This window comes from Rattus norvegicus, chromosome 3, assembly GCF_021556685.1.
Source record: "Rattus norvegicus strain SHRSP/BbbUtx chromosome 3, alternate assembly SHRSP_T2T, whole genome shotgun sequence".
NCBI classification, from domain to species: Eukaryota; Metazoa; Chordata; class Mammalia; order Rodentia; family Muridae; genus Rattus; species Rattus norvegicus.
The window spans coordinates 16,897,168-16,916,671 of NC_141536.1; the positions used below are offsets into that span (position 1 = coordinate 16,897,168).

Genomic DNA, 19,504 nt, shown 5'->3' on the forward strand with positions numbered 1-19,504 from the left:
AAGCACTCTTATTCACTGAGTCATCTACCCAGCCCCATAATTTAGTCTTGCCAATTTCCTTTCTGTAAAATTTTGATTTGTTTTTGGTGTTGGTGCTTTTGTTTATAAGGCCTCAAAAAGTATAAATTTATGACCCCCACTTTATCTTTGTAGGGATAGGCTTACAGGCATAAGTCACCACATCTAGCTCTCAATCCCCTTGTTGGCTTGTTTGCTCGCTTTCGAAGATAGGGTCTCTATATGTAGACCAAGCTAGCTTGCTTCCTTCCTGAGTACTAGGATTAAAGGTATGCACCACCACGCCAAGGCTTCAATTCACCTCCTTTTCAGATTTATTTACCTTATTATTTCATCTATATGAATGCCTTGCCTGCATGTACTTGTGTATACCACATGCATGCCTGGTGTTTAGAGAGTCCATATAAGCTGTCATGAGGGGGCTAGGATTGAATCAGGGTATTGTACAAGAGCAGTAAGTCCTCTTGATAATGTTATTTAACCATTTTCTGTGAGATTGAAACATTCTATCCTGCAGGAAATCTCTTTAAGCAGGAGGTAGCTCAAAATGGCTTCAGGAAGTTCCTGAGACTGATCAGATTCACTAAGCCCCTCCCTCCATGCTAGAGTAAATAGTAAAAGTGCAATTCCCTTTAGATGAATGGAGCCAAGAAAGCCAAGCTGCAAAGAAGAATATGAGACCAAACCAACCTCCTGGAAGCTGTACAAACAAACAAGCTGTGCTACCTGGGAGAGTTTTATACCAAATCACTTGGAAAGGACATGCTTCAACCTATTGAGCATCCCACAGGTTGTGCAGTCTGTTCAGGCTCCCAGCTTTGTGAATTGTCAACCATGCTAGAGTAGGCTTTATGTAGCTGTCTTTGAGTCATTTCTGCTCCTGTAAGTAACCCCAGTAAAAGTCATGGTTCATGATGGACTCTAGTCTGTCGTGGGCTCCCTGTGTGGCATGAATAGACGAGTGTAGTGTCTCTGCAGGAAAAGTTTTGTCACAACAAATGACTGAGCCAACTTCCAGCCTGTGAGTCACTCTTTAACTTAGCATTTCACAGGTAAAGTCTGTCAACTCCTACACTGGAATCACCCAGAATGCCTGTCAAAGATGTGATTTTCACTCAACCTTGGCTGTATGCTAATTTCAGGTTTCTCTGTTATGTGCAATAAATTTAGCATTAATTGATAAGTTGAAAAATGGAGCCAATATGGCAATAGTTCTATGCAAACTATACATTCCAGTGGCAACACTCTTTTCCTTTTCAATAATACATTTCTAGGATGGCTTGGAAAATAGTTTTTTTTTTTTTAAAACCCCCTAGGTAATTTTCATATACACTGAAGTCTAAGAATCAAACTGAGGGGTTGGGGATTTAGCTCAGTGGTAGAGCACTTGCCTAGGAAGCGCAAGGCCCTGGGTTCGGTCCCCAGCTCCGAAAAAAAGAACCAAAAAAAAAAAAAAAAAAAAAAAAAATCAAACTGAGCTGTGGATGTGTGCCCTAACTACAAGTTTGTTTGTTAGGGTTTATGTCCAGTGCTCATGTGTGTGTAAACAGAGGTCAGAGAGCTCCAGGGATACACCTGTCTTTGCCTCTTCATCTCTCCATGTTTTCATTCCTCTCACCCTATCACCCATCAGTCAGCTAAGTTTAAAGCTGTGCACATGCCCAGCTTCTAAGGTAATCATTGGGGATTAACTTGGGCATATAGTGGTGCCATGGTGCATGGTGCATGTGCATGTATAAGAGCTCAGAGGACAGCATATAGGAGTTGGCTCTCTTCTTCCACTAGGTGAGTTTCAAGGATCAAACTCGTATCATCAGATTTGGGGGCTTTTAACCATTTGCACAGTGTTCTTTCCCTAAACTAAGTTCTTGAGCCCTCAGCAGTTGACACTGTGCCCCATAAATAAATATTACAGCATTTTAAGTAACTCATACTGCTGTGTAATTTAAACTCAAATAATACACTTACCAACTAAACACCTTTAAAAACTGAAGTAGCTATGAATAAATGCAATTTTAATGGTCATTAATCAACTTACTTTCCCAGATACAGCCCACTTACAAGCGAAGACTACTTTTCCTGAAATAACGCCCACTCTATGCTACCTGTATAGCTGTGTTCACCACCACTTTACCTTGCTCGTGTTCTAACAGTTGCAGTGCTTCAACTCCATTACTCCCAGAAGGTCCTGCCCCAAGTTCAGATACAGACTCTCCTTCCAGGTCGAGAGAAGACACTGAATTAGAGCGATTGGAAGGACCTAGAAAAATGTTTATCCTGTCAGCAATCTTCTTTAAAAATTCATAAGTCAACATAAAATATTTCATGCCATGAAAATAGTGTTTATTTCTGTTCTGGTTTTGTTCTGTTCTGATTTGAAAAAAGGTCTCACTATATCACCCAGACTAATCTTACACTCTCAAGTTCTCTACCTCAGCATTCTGAACCCCGCAATTACAGATATATGTCATCATGCCAGATTTAAGATGTTTTTAATAGTGTATTTATTTCCTTAAAAATATAGATGCCTTTGAGCCAATAGCTCTATCTCTAAAAATTTATCTTTAAAAAATTATAGGAAAAATAACCTAAAGTTGCTTGTTGAAGAACTATTATAATACGTAAAAGTCAGAAGTGCTTTCTGTGCGTGCGTGCAGCAGGAGTGACCAGGCAGTGCCTAGACACGCAGAACGCCAGCAGGTTCATGGACCTGCACACCCCTTGGAAATGTTCTGCAAATGACCCAATCATTATTGCCAAGGGCCGTATGTCCATCCAGATGAACACAGCCAAGGTTGACAAGGTTTAATGGCCAGTTTAAAACCATCTATGAGCCAATGACAGGGCAAGCAAATCAGACAATTCCTTTGTTTGTCTTGGTTTTTTTTTTTTTTTTTGAGACATGGTTTCTTCTCTGTGTAACCTTGACTGTCCTGGAACTCAGTCTATAGACAAGCTGTCCTCCAACTCAGAGATTCACCTGCCTCTGTCACTCAGATGATGAAATTGCCAGGCATGGTGGCCACACCTTTAATCCTAGCGCTTGGGAAACAGAGGTAGGAAGATCTCTTGCTGAGTACAAGTCAGGTCTGATCTGCATAGCTAATTCTGGCTCAGTCAGGGCTGCACAGTAACACCTTGTCTCAAAATAAGGAAAGAAAAAAACATAAAAATAAAAGTTTGTCATTTTAAAATGCAAAATACAAAGGGAATGTTAATGACACATGACATAAAAAGGTTATAAAACACCATAAACTTGATTTTGCTATAAATAATCTTTTCTACATTTTCTAGATTAAACATATATTACTCATTGATTTTTCTGAAAGGTTAAAGAGAATATTTATGTCTTCTTTTAAATGTTAGTAAACTTGAACTTTTTCATAAAACAAACTATCCTAATACATGGAATGACAAACTCTTAACTTCACAATCTGGTTTAAGAGTTTCCATTTCCTTTTTTCCCCACCTACAGAAGATTAGGTCTAGGGATGCCAGGCAAACATTCTACCAACTGCATCCCACCCTTGCCTGCCTTTTTTATTCCACAGTGTCCTGATTCATAGAGACATGTGTGGGTGTGTGGATAAAGAACACAGAACAGTGAAAACGTATACACAACATCCTGAAATACCAGCAAGTCCATTCTCCCCATTAGACATGCACTACAGCCTTCTAAAGGAGCGCTATAAGCTTGTGCAGGCATTAAGACTGAGAAACACAGCCTGCTGTTATTAACAGAGTGAAGACATGTCTTGTCATTTTATGGCCAACAGCCTCTTGCAATCTTAATTTTACTTAGGAAACAATCTCACAGCCACGTTAAAGTTCATTAGAGGAAATGTCACTATCCTCCTTAGTGAGGGGCACAGGTAGCTTAACTATAATTTATAAGGCTCCTTTAAAGAACACAGAACAATTCAATCACACACTCCCTGAATGAAGTAACCCTTCACCTTCAGATATGCCTTCCAGATTATCACTGCACAGGGAAAAGCGCAAGGTTTTATCAGGTTTACCGTGGAGTTTGTTTTCATCAACAGGGACATCTCCTTGTCCTCCGTCCGAAAGCTGCATGTTTAGAACCTGAAAAAGAAAATAAAAATCTGGTCTATTCCAAATGAAAGACTACTGAGAATAAAATAAACTACAAAAGTGCTAATTTAAATTCTTCTAACTAAAATCCATTTGCAAGGTCTATCAAGCTTTTAAATAGACTCAGAACAAAGTCTATGTCTTTGCATTCTCCTCCCAGGGTCAGCAGCAGCTGGCGTCATGCAGCGGGCAGGGGGCAGGGAGCAGGGGGCAGGGGGCAGGGGGCAGGGGGCAGGGGGCAGGGGGCAGGGGGCAGGGGGCAGGGGGCAGGGGGCAGGGGGCAGGGGGCAGGGGGTAGGGGGCAGGGGGCAGCCATCAGAAGACTGTTGTTTCTGTTAAATCAGTACAGCCGCCCCAGTGTTACAGAACAGCTTGAGTTACAGTGTTCAGCAAAGAATCTGACAGATCTCTTTTGTTTGTTCAGCCCAGGCTAGCCCTGCCTCCATCTCCTGAGTGCTAGGGTTACAGGTGTAAGCCACCACATACAACATCTAGATTAAGAAACTGCGACTTCTTTTCAAGCTAGCAATGAACATTCTTAAAAAATAACCCATCAGGTTGGGGATTTAGCTCATGTAGCTTGCCTAGCAAGTGCAAGGCCCTGGGTTCGGTCCTCAGCTCCGAAAAAAAGAAAAGAAAAGAAAAACAAAACAAAAAAAACCCCATCAGTCATTGAATGTAAGTTGTTGTTTCTAAGCCAGCAAGGTAGTTCAACAGATAAGAAAGACACTTGCTACTAAGCTAAATGACCTGAGATTAATATCCAATTCCCAAAGTGTGTGGGGCATGTACACACACACACACACACACACACACACACACACACACACACACACACAGTCTGCAAATCATTCTTTACAATCAAAGAGTCAAGATTTCTTCTCATGATAACTCTAACCTTATACTCTTAACAAATTCTTAAAACTGATTTTGCCTCCAGCTCTCACCCTCCATGAACTCCTCTCCCTCCCCCCCTCCCCCCCCCTCTCTTACTTTATTTATTCCATTTTATTTTTGAGGCACGGTCTCACTGCCCAGGATGCCTTAGAGACCTAAGCAGATCAGGTTGGCCCTGAGCATGCACTCCCCCTCCCAAGTAGTAGGGTTGCAGGGATGTACCACTATGCCAAGTCTGATAGTCCCGATTCTTTTTCCTCTTGAAGTTTAATAAAAAATTATATTAGGTGCATATGGTGGTGGCAGGGTAGACAGGTGTGAGTGTAGGTGCCAAGAAAGTCCAGGAGAGGGCGTTAGATCCCCTGGAGCTACAGGCAGATGAGCCACCTGATGTGGGTGATCAGAATAGTCCTCTATAAAAACAGTATGTGTACCCTCCTCCCAAGACAGGTTTTCTTTCTGCAGCTCTGGCTGTCCTAGAACTTGATCTATAGACCAAGCTGTTCTTGAAATAACAAAATGTAGCTGACTCTGCCTCCCGAGTGCTGGGATTAAAGGCATATGCCACTACCACCTGCGGTGGGGAGTATGTGCTCTTAGCTTAACCACTATGCCATCATGGTCCTTACCTCATTCTTTAAAAGAAAACTGGGCTAGAGAAAGCTCAGTAGTTAAATGCACTTGCTGCTCTTCCAGAGGACCTGAGTTTGACTCCTAGCGCCCACATGGTGGTTTACAACTATTTGTAATCCCAGGTTCAGGGGATCCAATGGTCCCCCAGTCACCAGGCAATCATGTGGCACACATAGAAATACAGGCAAGATACTCGTGCACATGAAATAATCTTTTACAACATGTTAGGGCCCGGAAATGGGTTAGTGGTTAAAAGCACTAATTCCTCTTCCAGAGGACCAAGGTTCAATTCCAAGAACCCACACAGCAGCTTACAACTGTTTGTAACTCCAGGTCCAGGGGATCCAACACCCTCATACAGACATAATTGCAGACAAAACACCAATGCACATATAATTAATTCAAGTTTGTTTTCCTAATTTTTCATTTATCTCTTCCATTTTCCCCTAACCAATACAATAGAAAGTACACACTAGGAAACTTAGATTCTAAGCAGGAATACTACTACTCTACCAGCAGATGAAAACAAACGAAACATCCCTACAGTCCATAGACAAGTCTCACGAGCTTCTATGCCACAATGCTGATACCTATCTTCTATTGCCACTACAACAATTCCTTTTGTAGTGGGCATGCTCATCAACTTCAGTGGAACGTTAAGTATTAAAGTAAAGGCCCGCTTCCATAACTGTTCACAGGAACTCACAGGGGCTTAGCATTTGATAGCTTATCGAACAGACTTATGGGAAACAATGCATTGTGGGACTGGGAACAACTCAGTGGTAGTGTTTGCTAAGCATGTAAAAACCTTGGTTTAATCAACAGCACCAATGTATCTTAGCACTCAGGTGGACTCAGGAGGAGCAAAAGCTCATGGTCATATATATTGGAGAGATATCCAATTTCAGACCAACTTTGGATACCTAAGAGCCTATTAGAGAGGAAGGAAAGGGAAGGAGTGGGCGAAGAAAAACAAATTGGTATAACCTGAGTGTGTGAGCTCTACAAAGGTACATGTGGTCAAATGCTAACCCACGAAGTGATAGCATAGGTGGGATCAGTGCCCTCACATCAGCCCATGCACCTTACCACAAGAGCGCTGTAGGAATGCCTCTATGAACCAGGAATCAGACCCTAATGAGACACCAAACATGCCTCCATCCTGGACTTCTCAGGTCCCAGAACAATCAGACATAAATTTCTATTACTTATAAACCACTAGCCTTTTTTCTTTCTTTCTTTCTTTCTTTCTTTCTTTCTTTCTTTCTTTCTTTCTTTTTCCTTCTTTCCTTCTTTCCTTCCTTCCTTCTTTCTTTCTTTCTTTCTTTCTTTCTTTCTTTCTTTCTTTCTTTCTTTCTTTCTTTCTTTCTTCTTTCTTTCTTTCAGAGCTGGGGACCGAACCCAGGGCCTTGCAAGCTAGCAAGCGCTCTACCACTGAGCTAAATCCCCAACCCCACCACTAGCCTTTTTTATGTTATTATAAATCTCTGGTTAGGTGCAGTGGCATATAACTACAACCCCAGCACTTGGGAGTTAGAGGCAAGAGACTCTGTATCAAGATATAAAATAAAACAAAGCAACATGATTAAGCAAACAAACAAGACTCCTCTGAAATAAAAAGTACAACCTTTGCTATATCATCCTTACCAGACTGAGCTACAAATACTGATGAGAAGCAAGTGGTTCCTAGCTAGGTAGTTAGCCAGTATCTCTATTCTTATCTTTTCCCCGAAGTAGGGTAATACCACGTAGCTCATCCTGGCCTAGAAGCAGCTGTGTAGCCACACTCTTCTTACCTCAGCCTCCCTCTCATGCCCAGCTTACAGGTATGAACTATCATGCTGCACTTAAATGTCTTCACGATGACAGGTACAGGTTAAATGCAGCAATATAAGTCAGATGTGGCAGTGCATGCCTTTACTCTCAACTTTCAATTCTCGGGAGACAGAGGGAGGGGATCTCTGTGAGTTCAAGGCTAGTCTGTTCTATATAGTAAGTTCCAGGACAGCCAAGGCTATGTAGAGAGAGACCTTGTCTCAAAATAAAACACTAAGAATTAAAAAGCTGTACTACTAGACACATACCTCATTTTCTGACATCATCCCTGGAGTGAGCTGAGGACCTGTCCCTAAGGAAATGACCAGCACCTCTTCTGGCTGCACCTCCTGGATGGTTTCTTGAGATGACCCTTCATGATCCATATGTAGGTCCATTAGCATATTACTTCGGCTTCGGCTCCGAGTTGCTAACAAATAAAATAAGAGAAAAAGTCACAATGAAGAAAACAGAACACTGAATACAAAACTGTGCTTTCTCTTAATGTTGAACATTTGTGCATGCGTAAAAGATGACGGTGAAAACACAGCGAAAGAATCCAGACAAAACAAACACTAGGTCTCCCTAGTCACTCTCCTTCAAAACTGACCATTGGAAGGCTGCTGAGTGGGCTCGGGGTTAAGACCTGAGTTCAATTCTCGACAAGCACACACTAGCGTGTAGCTGTATTTAACTCCAGTCCCAGGGAGTCTGACACTCTCTTCTGCTCGCCCTCCACAGGCACCAGAAATACATGCACATACATGCAGGCAAAGCGCTCACAAACATAGTGCTCTACCTCCACTAGCAAGGAAGGATCACCTGATCACAGCCATGAGGCAGGAAACACACTCTAGCCAATCAGGACTTCAGGGACAACAAAAGCACTACCTCGTTTCTCAAGGTTTCAATAAGACATGAAAGCTTTAACTGCCAGCAGTCTCCCGTTCTAATAAATAAACAAGTGTAAAACATGTCATGTGGAAAGCTGGTAAACAATGACGAAACGCGCTTGCCTCGCTTTTGTAAGACAGGGTTGTACTATGTAGCACAGAGAAGCCTGGATCCCACTCTCCTGCTTCCCTCTTCTGGACACTGAGATGACAGGCTTCCTCCATCACACCCAGCAAGTAATTACAGAATTACTGGCAAAACCAGGGACAGTTTCTAAAAGCATATTTCTTCCTTCTGAATATTATCAACCTTTTTCAGAGATACAGGAAACAAAGCTTTATGGTTTTTTTTTTTAAATTTAGAGCAAAGCTTTATGTTAAAGTGAGAGCCTTTCTGCTTTATTGAAACACTCTATATGAGTCACACTGAGAAGATGTCTCAGCAGTAAAGGCACTTGCTGCCACGCCTGGTGACCCAAGTTCATTTCCAGAACCCACTTGGTAGAAAAAGAAAACTGACCAAAAAGTTGTCCTCTGACTTCTACCTGTGCAACCAACCAACCAACCATACACACACAGACACACACACACACAGACAGACACATACACACACACACACACACACACACACACACACACACACACACACACGTTTTTTAAAAACTCACCTATCTTTTATTCTTCCATTAATACATATTTTTTCTTTTTTTTTCTTTTTCTTTTTTTTCCTTTTTCTATTTCTTTAGCACGTGGGGTACACCACAGCACTCCTGTACACACAGAGCACAGCTTGTGGGAGTCAGCCCTCTCTTCTATCATGTGAACCCCAGGGATTAAACTCAAGCAGGCAGGTTTGGCATCAAGTTCTTTACCCTCTGAGCCATCTTTCCAGCCTTACAATATTTATTTTTAATGAATTTATTATATGCATTTAAAATTATTTCTATGTATCTAACATCTGTCCTTCTGCCCGTCCATCCATCCATCCATCCATCCATCCATCCATCCATCTCTCTCCCTCTGTGCTGGGAACTGCCCCAGGGCCTGCTCACACTACATCTCTACCACTGAGTTATCCCAGGCTGCATCCTATATACTGTCATTTAAGAAATTTTGAATGGGGGCTGGAGAGATGGCTCAGCGGTTAAGAGCACCCAACTGCTCTTCCAGAGGTCATGAGTTCAATTCCCAGCAACCACATGGTGGCTCACAACCATCTGTAAAGAGATCTGATGCCCTCTTCTGGTGTATCTGAAGACAGCTACAGTGTACTTATATATAATAAATAAAATAAATCTTTAAAAAAAAAAAAAAAAAAAAAAAGAACTCTTCCTCTTAAAAAAAAAAAAAAAAAGTGGGGGGAGGGCGGCAATGGTGGGAGGGTTGGGAGGGGAACACCCATAAGGAAGGGGAGGGGGGAGGGGGATGTTTGCCCGGAAACCGGGAAAGGGAATAACACTCGAAATGTATATAAGAAATACTCAAGTTAATAAAAAATAAAAAAATAAAAAAAAAAAGAAATTTTGAATGATGAAATTTACAATATTTTGGAGACAAAGAGTTTCAGTGTTCTGTGAGAAGCCTCCCCTTTCTCTTACAAGCAATCAAATTCAGTACAACTGTATAGTAAGTAGAAATTCTGATGGTACAATACAGTCAAAAGTGAAGACATAAAATAAAACATTCAGCAGTAACAGAAGCGAGCTGCGTGCTGAGACAAGCTGACCTCCGTGAAGACAAACACAGAGATAGAAACATCTTCATTTACAAAGCTGCAGATCTGTTCATCATCACTTTTAGAGTCAAGTCACATCACAGGGTTCCCAAAGCCTGGGACAGGCCCAGTACATCTTTACGCTTCCCTTCCCACCTTCTATCAACCTCATAAGCAGCTCTGTGAACTTAGCACACTGGAAGCTGTAATTTACAAAAATGCAAGTGATCAAATTTCATGGAGCAACTTAGAGAAAGCGGAAGGAAGCAGCATGCACAGGGAGCACACCTGTGAATATGTCTAGTGCACAATATGGAAGGAAGGAGAAAGGCCTACTACCCACCAAACGGGGTTACTAGAGGAATGTGAGCGGTAAGATTGGTGGCTGAAGAATCCCAGGCAGTGATGGCTGCTAACTGTTGTCCTGGGTTACAAAAATATTAAATAGAAAGAAAATCAACCCTCTGAACATTGGAAACATTGTTTAAATCATGAAATTAAATGCAATCACAAGGTTACATGACCATACAAAACACTGGGCAGACATTTAAAATTTTCTCCCCATTACACCCATCTCTAATATATTCAAGTGACAGGAAAAAAAGAAAAAAAAGAAAAAAAAAACTAATGTACAACAGTGAAGGGAGGTGATCTCTATCAAAAATAGTGGGTCTTCATGTTAACAATATGATATGTCTACAATATTAAAAACCACTAAGCATAAAACATCATTTCTTAATCAAAAGAAATTTGGTCTTTTGTTTTGTTTGGTCTGGTTTTTTGTTTTTGAGATAGGGTCTCACAATGGACCTCTGCCTACCTCTGCCTCCTGAGTGCTGGGATTAAAAGCATGCATCACCATGCCTAGTTAAAAAATGTATTGTTGGGGCTGGGGATTTAGCTCAGTGGTAGAGCGCTTACCTAGGAAGCGCAAGGCCCTGGGTTCGGTCCCCAGCTCCGAAAAAAAGAACCAAAAAAAAAAGTATTGTTTTATTTTATTTTATTTATTTGCTTGTTGGTTGGTTGGTTTTCGAGTCAAGGTCTCCCTGTGTGGCCCTGGCTGTCCTGGAACTCGTCTGTAGACCAGGCTGGCCTTCAACTCAGAGGTCTGTCTCTCCCCTCCATCTCCCATCCCCCTGCCCCCTGCCCCCGATGCCTCTGCCTCTGTAGAATGCTGGGATCTACCACCAGCCCCATTTTGAATTATATATCTGACATTTTGGGACAGTGAAGAAAGCTAAAGACTTGATGATACCATGTTAAATGGAAAACATATTGATTTCAAGAAACCATGTTTAAAAATGAAATCCCCTTCTTTAAAACGTGTAAAACTGAGCAGAGGTGTGGCTCAGTGGCCGAGGAGTAACTAATCTGAGAACATCAGGGCTTATGGTAATGTTCTTTGTACACCAGCATCTCATAGGAGTACAAAACAGTGATCATTCCGTGGTGGATGTTTATATGGATTAAATGAAACATTCTAAAAAGGTTTAATTAGTGCCTGCTCAATCTTCAAATGCAGGTAGATAGTTACAGATATTTCATGAATAAAGTCTAATTAAATATAACTACTTCTTTTAAAAAGCAGGGTCTAATATTACCCAAGCTGGTATTATGGTCCTGGGACATCACACTCTGTCTCTGCAGTCTGTGGGAGCTAAGCCTAGGGCTTCATACATACTAGGCAAATACTCTACCTACGGGCTGCACCCCACCTTTGAAGAAATGGTATTTTAAAAGCTCTAGAAGGAAGGGTTCTCGTCACCTATAGGTAGCCGATTCTTTTTATTGGCTGGAGTGGTTGCTGGAGACATCTGAGGAGTGCTGTAGGGAGTCATGTCTAGACTGCTGCTCTTCCCGGGCTTAGCCTGGGGCAAGTTTGCCAACAAATTGTCAAGAGCCATTCTATCTTCTTTCAGTTGATCTCCAGACATCACACTCTTCATAAAATTTACCTGGTAAAAGTAAAAGACATTATCTAGTAAAATCAATTTTTCAAAAAAAGTATACTTCTTATAGGATGTGTTCATCTGTGACCTGCCAACACATGGCTAAAAAAATGACATCCAAAACCTTCAGTTGAAGAATGATGCCCTTACCAGAGTAATAAGCTGACTGTAGCTTATATACACCACAGTTCTGCTCAAGCCTTCCAGAAGATTAACAGAGGACATTGGTGGAGTCTCTACTGCACGGCCTCCGATTACGACATCAAGGAAAGCAGCGACACAGCCCTGTTGAAACAGGAAGAGATCACAGTGAAATTCTCCCCTCAAAAGACTGTAAATTTTCTGACCAAGGTGGACAGGCATAAAAAAGATTAACTTCATGAAAACTATTTTAAATTTTACACGTTAAAACCTGCAATTCTTTATGCCTCAATGCAGAGTAAGCTCAAGGACAACCAAGTATACGTATGTATTCTACAACCTAGAGTACTGAAAGGCAGGGAGAGTGTGCAGTGGGAGACCTACTGGGAGTGTGTGATACATGCAGATCTCGAGAAAAGACCGACGGCATCATCCAGAGCTTTCTGGAGAGGAATCAAGGGGACGGTGAGAAGCACAGGGGGATGGATGGCACATGACACACATTTTTATTTATTTTTTTGATTTTTCCTTTCAAATTTTTGTTTCTCTTTTCTTCTTTTTTTTTTAAGATTTATTTACTTTATATATGTGAGTACACTGTCATTGTCTGCAGACACCAGAAGAGGGCATCAGATCCCATTACAGATAGTCGTGAGCCACCATGTGGTTGCTGAGAATTGAACTCAGGACCTCTGGAAGTGCAGTCAGTGCTCTTAACTGCTGAGCCATCTCTCCAGCCCCTCAATGCGTCCCTGTATTTCTCTGTGTCCAGGGTGGGCGGGATGAGTGAGTGTTCGTAAGAATGCACACACGGAGATGAGAAGACAGAGTGAGTCTGCTCTTCTCCACTATGCAGGCTCTGAGGACCAAACGCAGGTCCGCAGGTTTATGTCACAAGCACCTTTACCCACTAGGTCATTGCTAGTCCTGTTTTGTGTCTTGGGGGTCTTGTTGTTCTTGTTGCTTTTTTCCTTTTTTAAACAAAGTCCTACTCTCTAGCTTTGGCTGGCCTAATACCCATGGTGTCCAAGTGGGCATCAAACCAGAGTGCTTTTCCGGCATCTCCTCCTCAGGTACTGGGGTTACAGTATGTACGCTAAGCTCCGAACAGCCTTTGAGGGTTCTATATTTTTTATTCATTTGCTTTTAAGATTTATTTTAATTCTTACTGTGTACATAAATGTTTATACATCCCAAGGGCTGAAATTTCAGGTGGTTGTAAGCCACACAAAGAGGGTGCTAACTAAGAACAGCTCCTGCCCTCTGAAAGAACAGCAAGCATTCGTCCCTTCTGAGCAGTCTCGCCAGTCTGACATTTGAGTTGTCAGTCAAGTTGCATTAATAGCCTACTCAAAACCTAATGAAATACTTATGTTACTCGACTAACTGGAAAACACCTAAACATTTAAAGTTATTTAATTACTGCTGATTGCTATATTAATAACAAGTTAAAAACATACTTTTTAAAAATAATCTAATAGGTCTTGATTCTCATTACAATAGACCTTTAATACTTACAAGACAGTTTAATAATAATCATTAGAGAAATCTTCCTAAATTTAACTGTTGCTGATATAATATTAACTAATTTAAAAACAAATTAATGACTGAATTATTTAACTTTCATGTCACCCAAAGACAAGATTTGGTAAAAAGAATATTTAAGTTCACCAATATTTTGCCTGAATTTCATATTTTGTATTATTTTACTTCATGCTGTTTGTTCTTGACATGGGATTTTTCTAAATAGACCTGGATGGCCTGGAATCTCTGTGTGGACCAGGCTGGGCCTGGGAATCACAGTATTAAAACTGAGTACCAAGTAAGTGTATTTTGTTTGTAATGAGGACTCACTGTTATCTTAGCTAACCTTGGACTCAAGGCAATCCTCCCACCTCAACTGAGATCACGGTGTGGGCTAGCACTCCCAGACATCTTACAGTCTACCAACTGTATTTCACATGACACAACATTCATTCCTACTTTGTCAAATTTCCCAAGGCTATTTTTGGTCCGGGGATCTCCTTCCTCAGTGCCAGTCATTGCTAACTGCTGCAAAAGGCGGCCAACCTGCAAACGAAAGCAGAGATAAGCAGATGAAGGCTGCACACACCAGCACTGGTCCATGAAAGCACTTCCATTCCAGCGGAAGAATCTGGTTTCACAATAATTTTCACATCCATCTGATCAGGAAAACAAAGTAAAATGCCCAATAAAATGTGTGTCTTGTCTATGTCAGCTTTTGCTATTTTCAGATTACGAGTTAGAGGAAGTAAAAAACTTTGCTGTAATTTCTTGTTAACATATGACAGCGACATTAGGAAACTGAAAGTACAATGTATTTATTTCTGGTGCTGCACTTACTGCGTGCTTAACACTATTTAACACTTTATCTATGTGTGTGCATAATCAGGGAGGTGCATGCATGTCACAGTGCACATGTGCAGATCAGAGGACAATGTTTAGGAGCTGGTTCTCTCCTTTTATCATAGGTTCTGGATATGAAATTCAAACTGTCAAGTTTACATATAGCATTTTTACCTCCAAACTACCTTTGGCCCAAGAAAAATTTTAAATTATCTGCAAAGGCTAACTCACATGGTCAATGGTTTCAAGTATAACATAAAGTCCAGGGTAAAGCATTCTCTTTATAGTTTTCAGTTGCTTTTTAAGACAGGATCTGTGTGGCCCTGGCTGCCCTGGAACTTGCTCTGTAAACCAGGCTGGCCTCAAACTCACAGAGATCCACCTGCCTCTGCCTCCCAAGTGCTGGGATTACAGGTGTGCACCACTACTGCTCGGCTGATGACTTTGGCTATCAATATTTTAAAAAATTATAAGACGGTCTATTTTAAATTAACCCAATCTTCTCTTTATGGTACCTTAGGAGAATAAGATATGATTAAAAGGCTTGAGGATTGTATGGACTTGGGCGATGATTCTGTGGGTAAGAGCACATGACATGCAAGCATGAGGACCGAAGTTCAAATCCTCAGCACCTACATAAAAGTTAGGCATAACCATGTGGTAATTAGATACTATGAGCTCAATAGCCGGGCAGCCTAGCCAAAATGGTGAGTTTTCTGTTCAGTGAGAAACCCTACTTCAGAAGAATGAAGAATAACACAAAAGTGGAAGAAACTCCACATGGCACATGAACCTACACATACATGTGCACACAGCACACTCACACACAAGCCTCTAATTTAAATAAGCCAAGCAGTGGTGGTGTATGCCTTTAATCTCAGCATTTGGGAGGCAGAGGCAGAGGCAGACAATTTTCTGTAGATTTGAGGCCAGCCTGGTCTACAAAGTGAGTACCACAACTATACAGAGAAACCATGTCTCAACACCCCCCACACCCCAAAAAGAAAATGTTGACTTTTTAAGGTTTGTCTAATTTTATGCATATAATGGTTTGCCCGCAGATATGTGTATGTCCCACCTACATGCCTGGAGCCCATGGAGGTCAGAAGGTATCAGATCCCTGGAACTGGTGCTAGGGATGGTTGCGATCCACCATGTGGGTGCTGAGAACTGAACCCAGATCCTCAGGAAGAGCAAAATGTACTCTTAACCACTGAACCATCTCACCAGCCAGGAAAAAGGATTGTTTTTTTTTTTTAATTTTAAAAAAGACTAGGCAAGGAGGCCAGTGAGACTGCTCTGAAGTTACGGCCACTAGTCACTCCTCCAGCCCCTGCTTGGCAGACTAACAGCTGCCTCTAGTTCCAGTTCCAGGGGACCCAGTGCTGTCTTCTGCAGACACTGTACAAATACACATACAGGCAAAACACCCCCACATAAAATAAATTATATAAATAATTAGTTGAAATAAATAATAAGACTTTGGGTAAAACATCCACACACATAAAATAAATAAGATTGTGAGTGTGACTTAAAGGTAGAGCATGTGCTTAGCACATGTGAGGCTCTGGGCTCCCCTATGACATACATGTCTCCACATGTATGAGGACAACTTTGAGTTGTTACTTGTTAGTCTTCTACCAACATGGGTCCCAGGGAATGAACTCAAGTTATCAAATTCCTCAAGGAAGGACTTTAACCCAATGAGCCAACTCCTTTGCCCAGAACTCCAAATTTTTAAGAGGATAACCGTGTGTGTGTGTGTATGTATGTGTGTGTGTGTGTGTGTATATGTGTGTGAATGTGTGTATATGTGTGTTTGAGTGTGTGAGTGTGTATATGTGTTTGAGTGTGTGAATGTGTATATGTGTGTGTGAGTGTGAGTGTGTATATGTGTGTGAGTGTGTGTGTGTGACTGTGTGTGTATATGTGTGTGAGTGTGTGTGTGTGAGTATGTGTATATATGTGTGTGTATGTGTGTGAGAGTGTATGTGAGTGTATGTGAGTGTGTGTGTGTATATGTATGTTTGTGTGAGTGTGTGTGTATATGGGTGTGTATGTGTGTGAGTGTGTGTGTGTATATGTGTGTATGTTTGTGTGAGTGTGTGTGTGACTGTGTGTGTTTATGTATGTGTGTGTGAGTGTGTGTGTATGTGTGTGTATATGTGTGTGAGTGTGTGTATGTGTGTGTTTGTGTGTGAGTGTTTATATGTGTGTGTGAGTGTATGTGAGTGTGAGAGTGTGTGTGTATGTGTGTGAGAGTGTGTGTGTGTGTGTGTGTGTGTGTATGTGTGTACAATCTTCACAGGTTGGTGTCTACTTTCAAAAACATGAACATTTCTGCAAGAAAACCTAAGCGCTCCAAGGAGTACTAACTGTAAGTGGCTTCCTATTCGGTTTCAGGGATTTGGGGGTCTTGTTTTTATATGCATGAGTGTTCAGGCTGCATGTATGTCCTTGTGAAGGTGTTGGGTCCCCTGGAACTAGAGTTACAGTTGTGAGCCACCATGTGGTTGCTGGGATTTGAAGCCTGTCCTCTGGAAGAGCAGTTAGTACTCTAAACCGCTGAGTCATTTCTCCAGCCCCCTTTAATGCTGATTGTTTTGTTTTGTTTTTTTCCAAACAGTGTTTCTCTGTGTAGCCCTGGCTGTCTTGGGACTTGCTCTGTAGACCAGGCTGGTCTTACACAGATGCCTCTGCCTCTACCTCCGCCTCTGCCTCTGTCTGGATTAAAGGCAAGCACCACTGCCTAGCTTCAATTTCAGTTTTGAAGTACAAAGGACACTCTCAATTTCCAATCAGTCTGAACTCTGAAATTATAGAATAGGGATGATGAGCTTGTTCTAGAAAACCTAGACAACTCTATGTCCAAGAGTTCAAGGATTTCATTTGAAAAACAATGCAAAAACATTTATGATTATAATATCTCAAAATCCTAATGTAATTGCTTCTGTTTCATGAGGAGCATTTCTTTTCAGAAAAGAAATGGTAAGAACATATGAACGTCATTATTTCCATTACCACTCCACTACATAAAGATCAGCTGGTCTTAAACTAAATGCTACATTAACAATAGCTAAAGCAGGCTGGAGAGACAGCTTAGCGGTTAAATGCACTGGCTGTTCCTCCAGAGGACCTGTGTTTGATTCCCAGAAACCACATTTTGGCTAACAACCATCTGTAATGGGATCTAATATCCTCTTCTGTCATGCAGGAACACATGTAAATTCAGCACTCATAAATAATAATAATAATAATAATAATAATAATAATAATAATAATAATAATAATAGCAAAATCATACCTGCATCAGGTTAAATCTTGCCACCTCATTAATAGGAGCATCAGATATTATTCCATACTGTTCTGGATTGACAACTGCGGGACAAATGAAGCAAGCCAACAGAAGATCCGTACACATTGCTCTGACCTCCCCAACCTCCAATCTGTCTACACAAGAAAGAGTTTTGTACATCTGTGATACAATCCACCTCAAACTATGTGGAAAGCAGTACGTATTTTGCTTAAGGTAACCAATAAATTTGTTCACCAAAGCCACTAGTTTAGCCTCATTGGAATCTACCATTTCTTGAACCTTTTGCCTAAATCTATCTGAGCCTTTCTCTCCAAAGAGTTTTTCCTGCTGGGCTGGAGAGAACCTCTCGATTAGCTTGTTTGGATCTGTCTCCAGGTGGTCCTCATCTTCTACAAGGAGCTGCATGATTGGCTCATGTAAAGTAGCCGTAAGGAAAAGTTTGGCAGAAAACAGTCCTTCAGAAAAAAGTTTAAATAAGATGCTGAAGGCACAGGTTCCTCTCCTCAAAAGGCGCCTGGGGTTGTCACTTTCTTTAAGTTCGAATTCAATCAAGTATCGTAAAACCTGAAGGAGGTAGCTTTCATCTTCTTGCATAATACAGTTGCCATACAAGGAGGTAAAAACAGTGTAGATAACACTTTGTGTGTTCTCCTGATTGAGTTTTTCTCCAGCAACCAAAGAGGAGGCAATAAGACGCGGATTCTCTCTTAACCGACTCAGGAATTCTCCATAGGCTGTTTCCTGAAATCCCAGTTGCTTATATCCATCAACAAACTGTGTGTCTTCCAAAATCTTAGCATGCTGGCAACACTCAGCAGGGGAAGCTTCAGCGCTGGAAAATGTTAGCACATAGGCAAAACAGTATTAATAACAATTATACAACACTATATTGAAATGAATAAATCTGAGTTCATTACTGTGTCAATAATGAGATCTCCTGAATTGCTAAACTCTGAGAACATGGGAATGAGTAAAGACAGCAGCCATACCTGAAAGTAAAGAGGAAGCCAACTTTTCATATTCAATGTCCAAAGCTATGAATTAAATTTAAAAATTTGCTACAGTGCAAAAACTGCTTATTTACTGACACAAGGACATTCACCAATATCCAAGCACTAAAATAATCAAAACAGGAGCTGGGGAGGCAGCTCAGCTGGAAGGACGCTTGCTGGCAGCACAAACCCTGGGCTTGATTTACAACATGGAATGTTCTTGTGCATAGGCCTTTCAGTCAATACCTTCCTGGCAAACACAACTAAGAGTTGTGATCTGGATGACATCATCAAAGGTCGGTCCTGCCCTTCTGATTTTTATAAATACAGTCATACGGTTTATATTCTGCTTCATCTGACTACTTAACAACATTATACTAATACTGTTACAGTTAAAAACTGCTTCTTGGAACAATGGGACGAACACCAGGCACACAAGGGCACATAGATCTACAGGTGGGCAAAACACCCATATGCATAAAATAAAAATTTTAACTCTAAAAAAGCCTTTTTCTTTAAAAAGATACACAAATTCACTGGGCAGTGGTGGCACATGCCTTTAGCCCAAAGCTTGGGAGGCTGAGGCAGTCGGATCTTTATGAGTTGGAGGCCAACCTGGTCTACAGAGTGAGTTCCAGGGCAAGCAAGGCTACACAGAGAAACCTTGTCTTGAA

The 19,504-nt window shown here is 41.3% G+C and overlaps 1 protein-coding gene across 9 annotated transcripts in view; it reads right to left on the minus strand.

Annotated features, from left to right (window-relative positions):
• The window catches only part of Gapvd1 (GTPase activating protein and VPS9 domains 1), a 73,540-nt gene that overhangs the window by 32,449 nt on the left and 21,587 nt on the right, over nt 1-19,504 (minus strand). For 3 of the 9 annotated variants that reach the window (XR_015683098.1, XM_087652730.1, XM_087652728.1), the window contains exons 3-10: nt 17,827-18,670; nt 14,139-14,225; nt 12,165-12,299; nt 11,831-12,020; nt 10,409-10,489; nt 7,728-7,888; nt 3,975-4,104; nt 2,153-2,278 (exon numbers count right to left, since the gene is read on the minus strand). Coding sequence is in view for 8 of the 9 variants with exons in the window: in XM_087652730.1 (XP_087508856.1) it covers nt 2,153-2,278; nt 3,975-4,104; nt 7,728-7,888; nt 10,409-10,489; nt 11,831-12,020; nt 12,165-12,299; nt 14,139-14,225; nt 17,827-18,670 (1,754 nt within the window). In the remaining variant the exon portion in view is untranslated. 9 annotated transcript variants of the gene reach the window in all.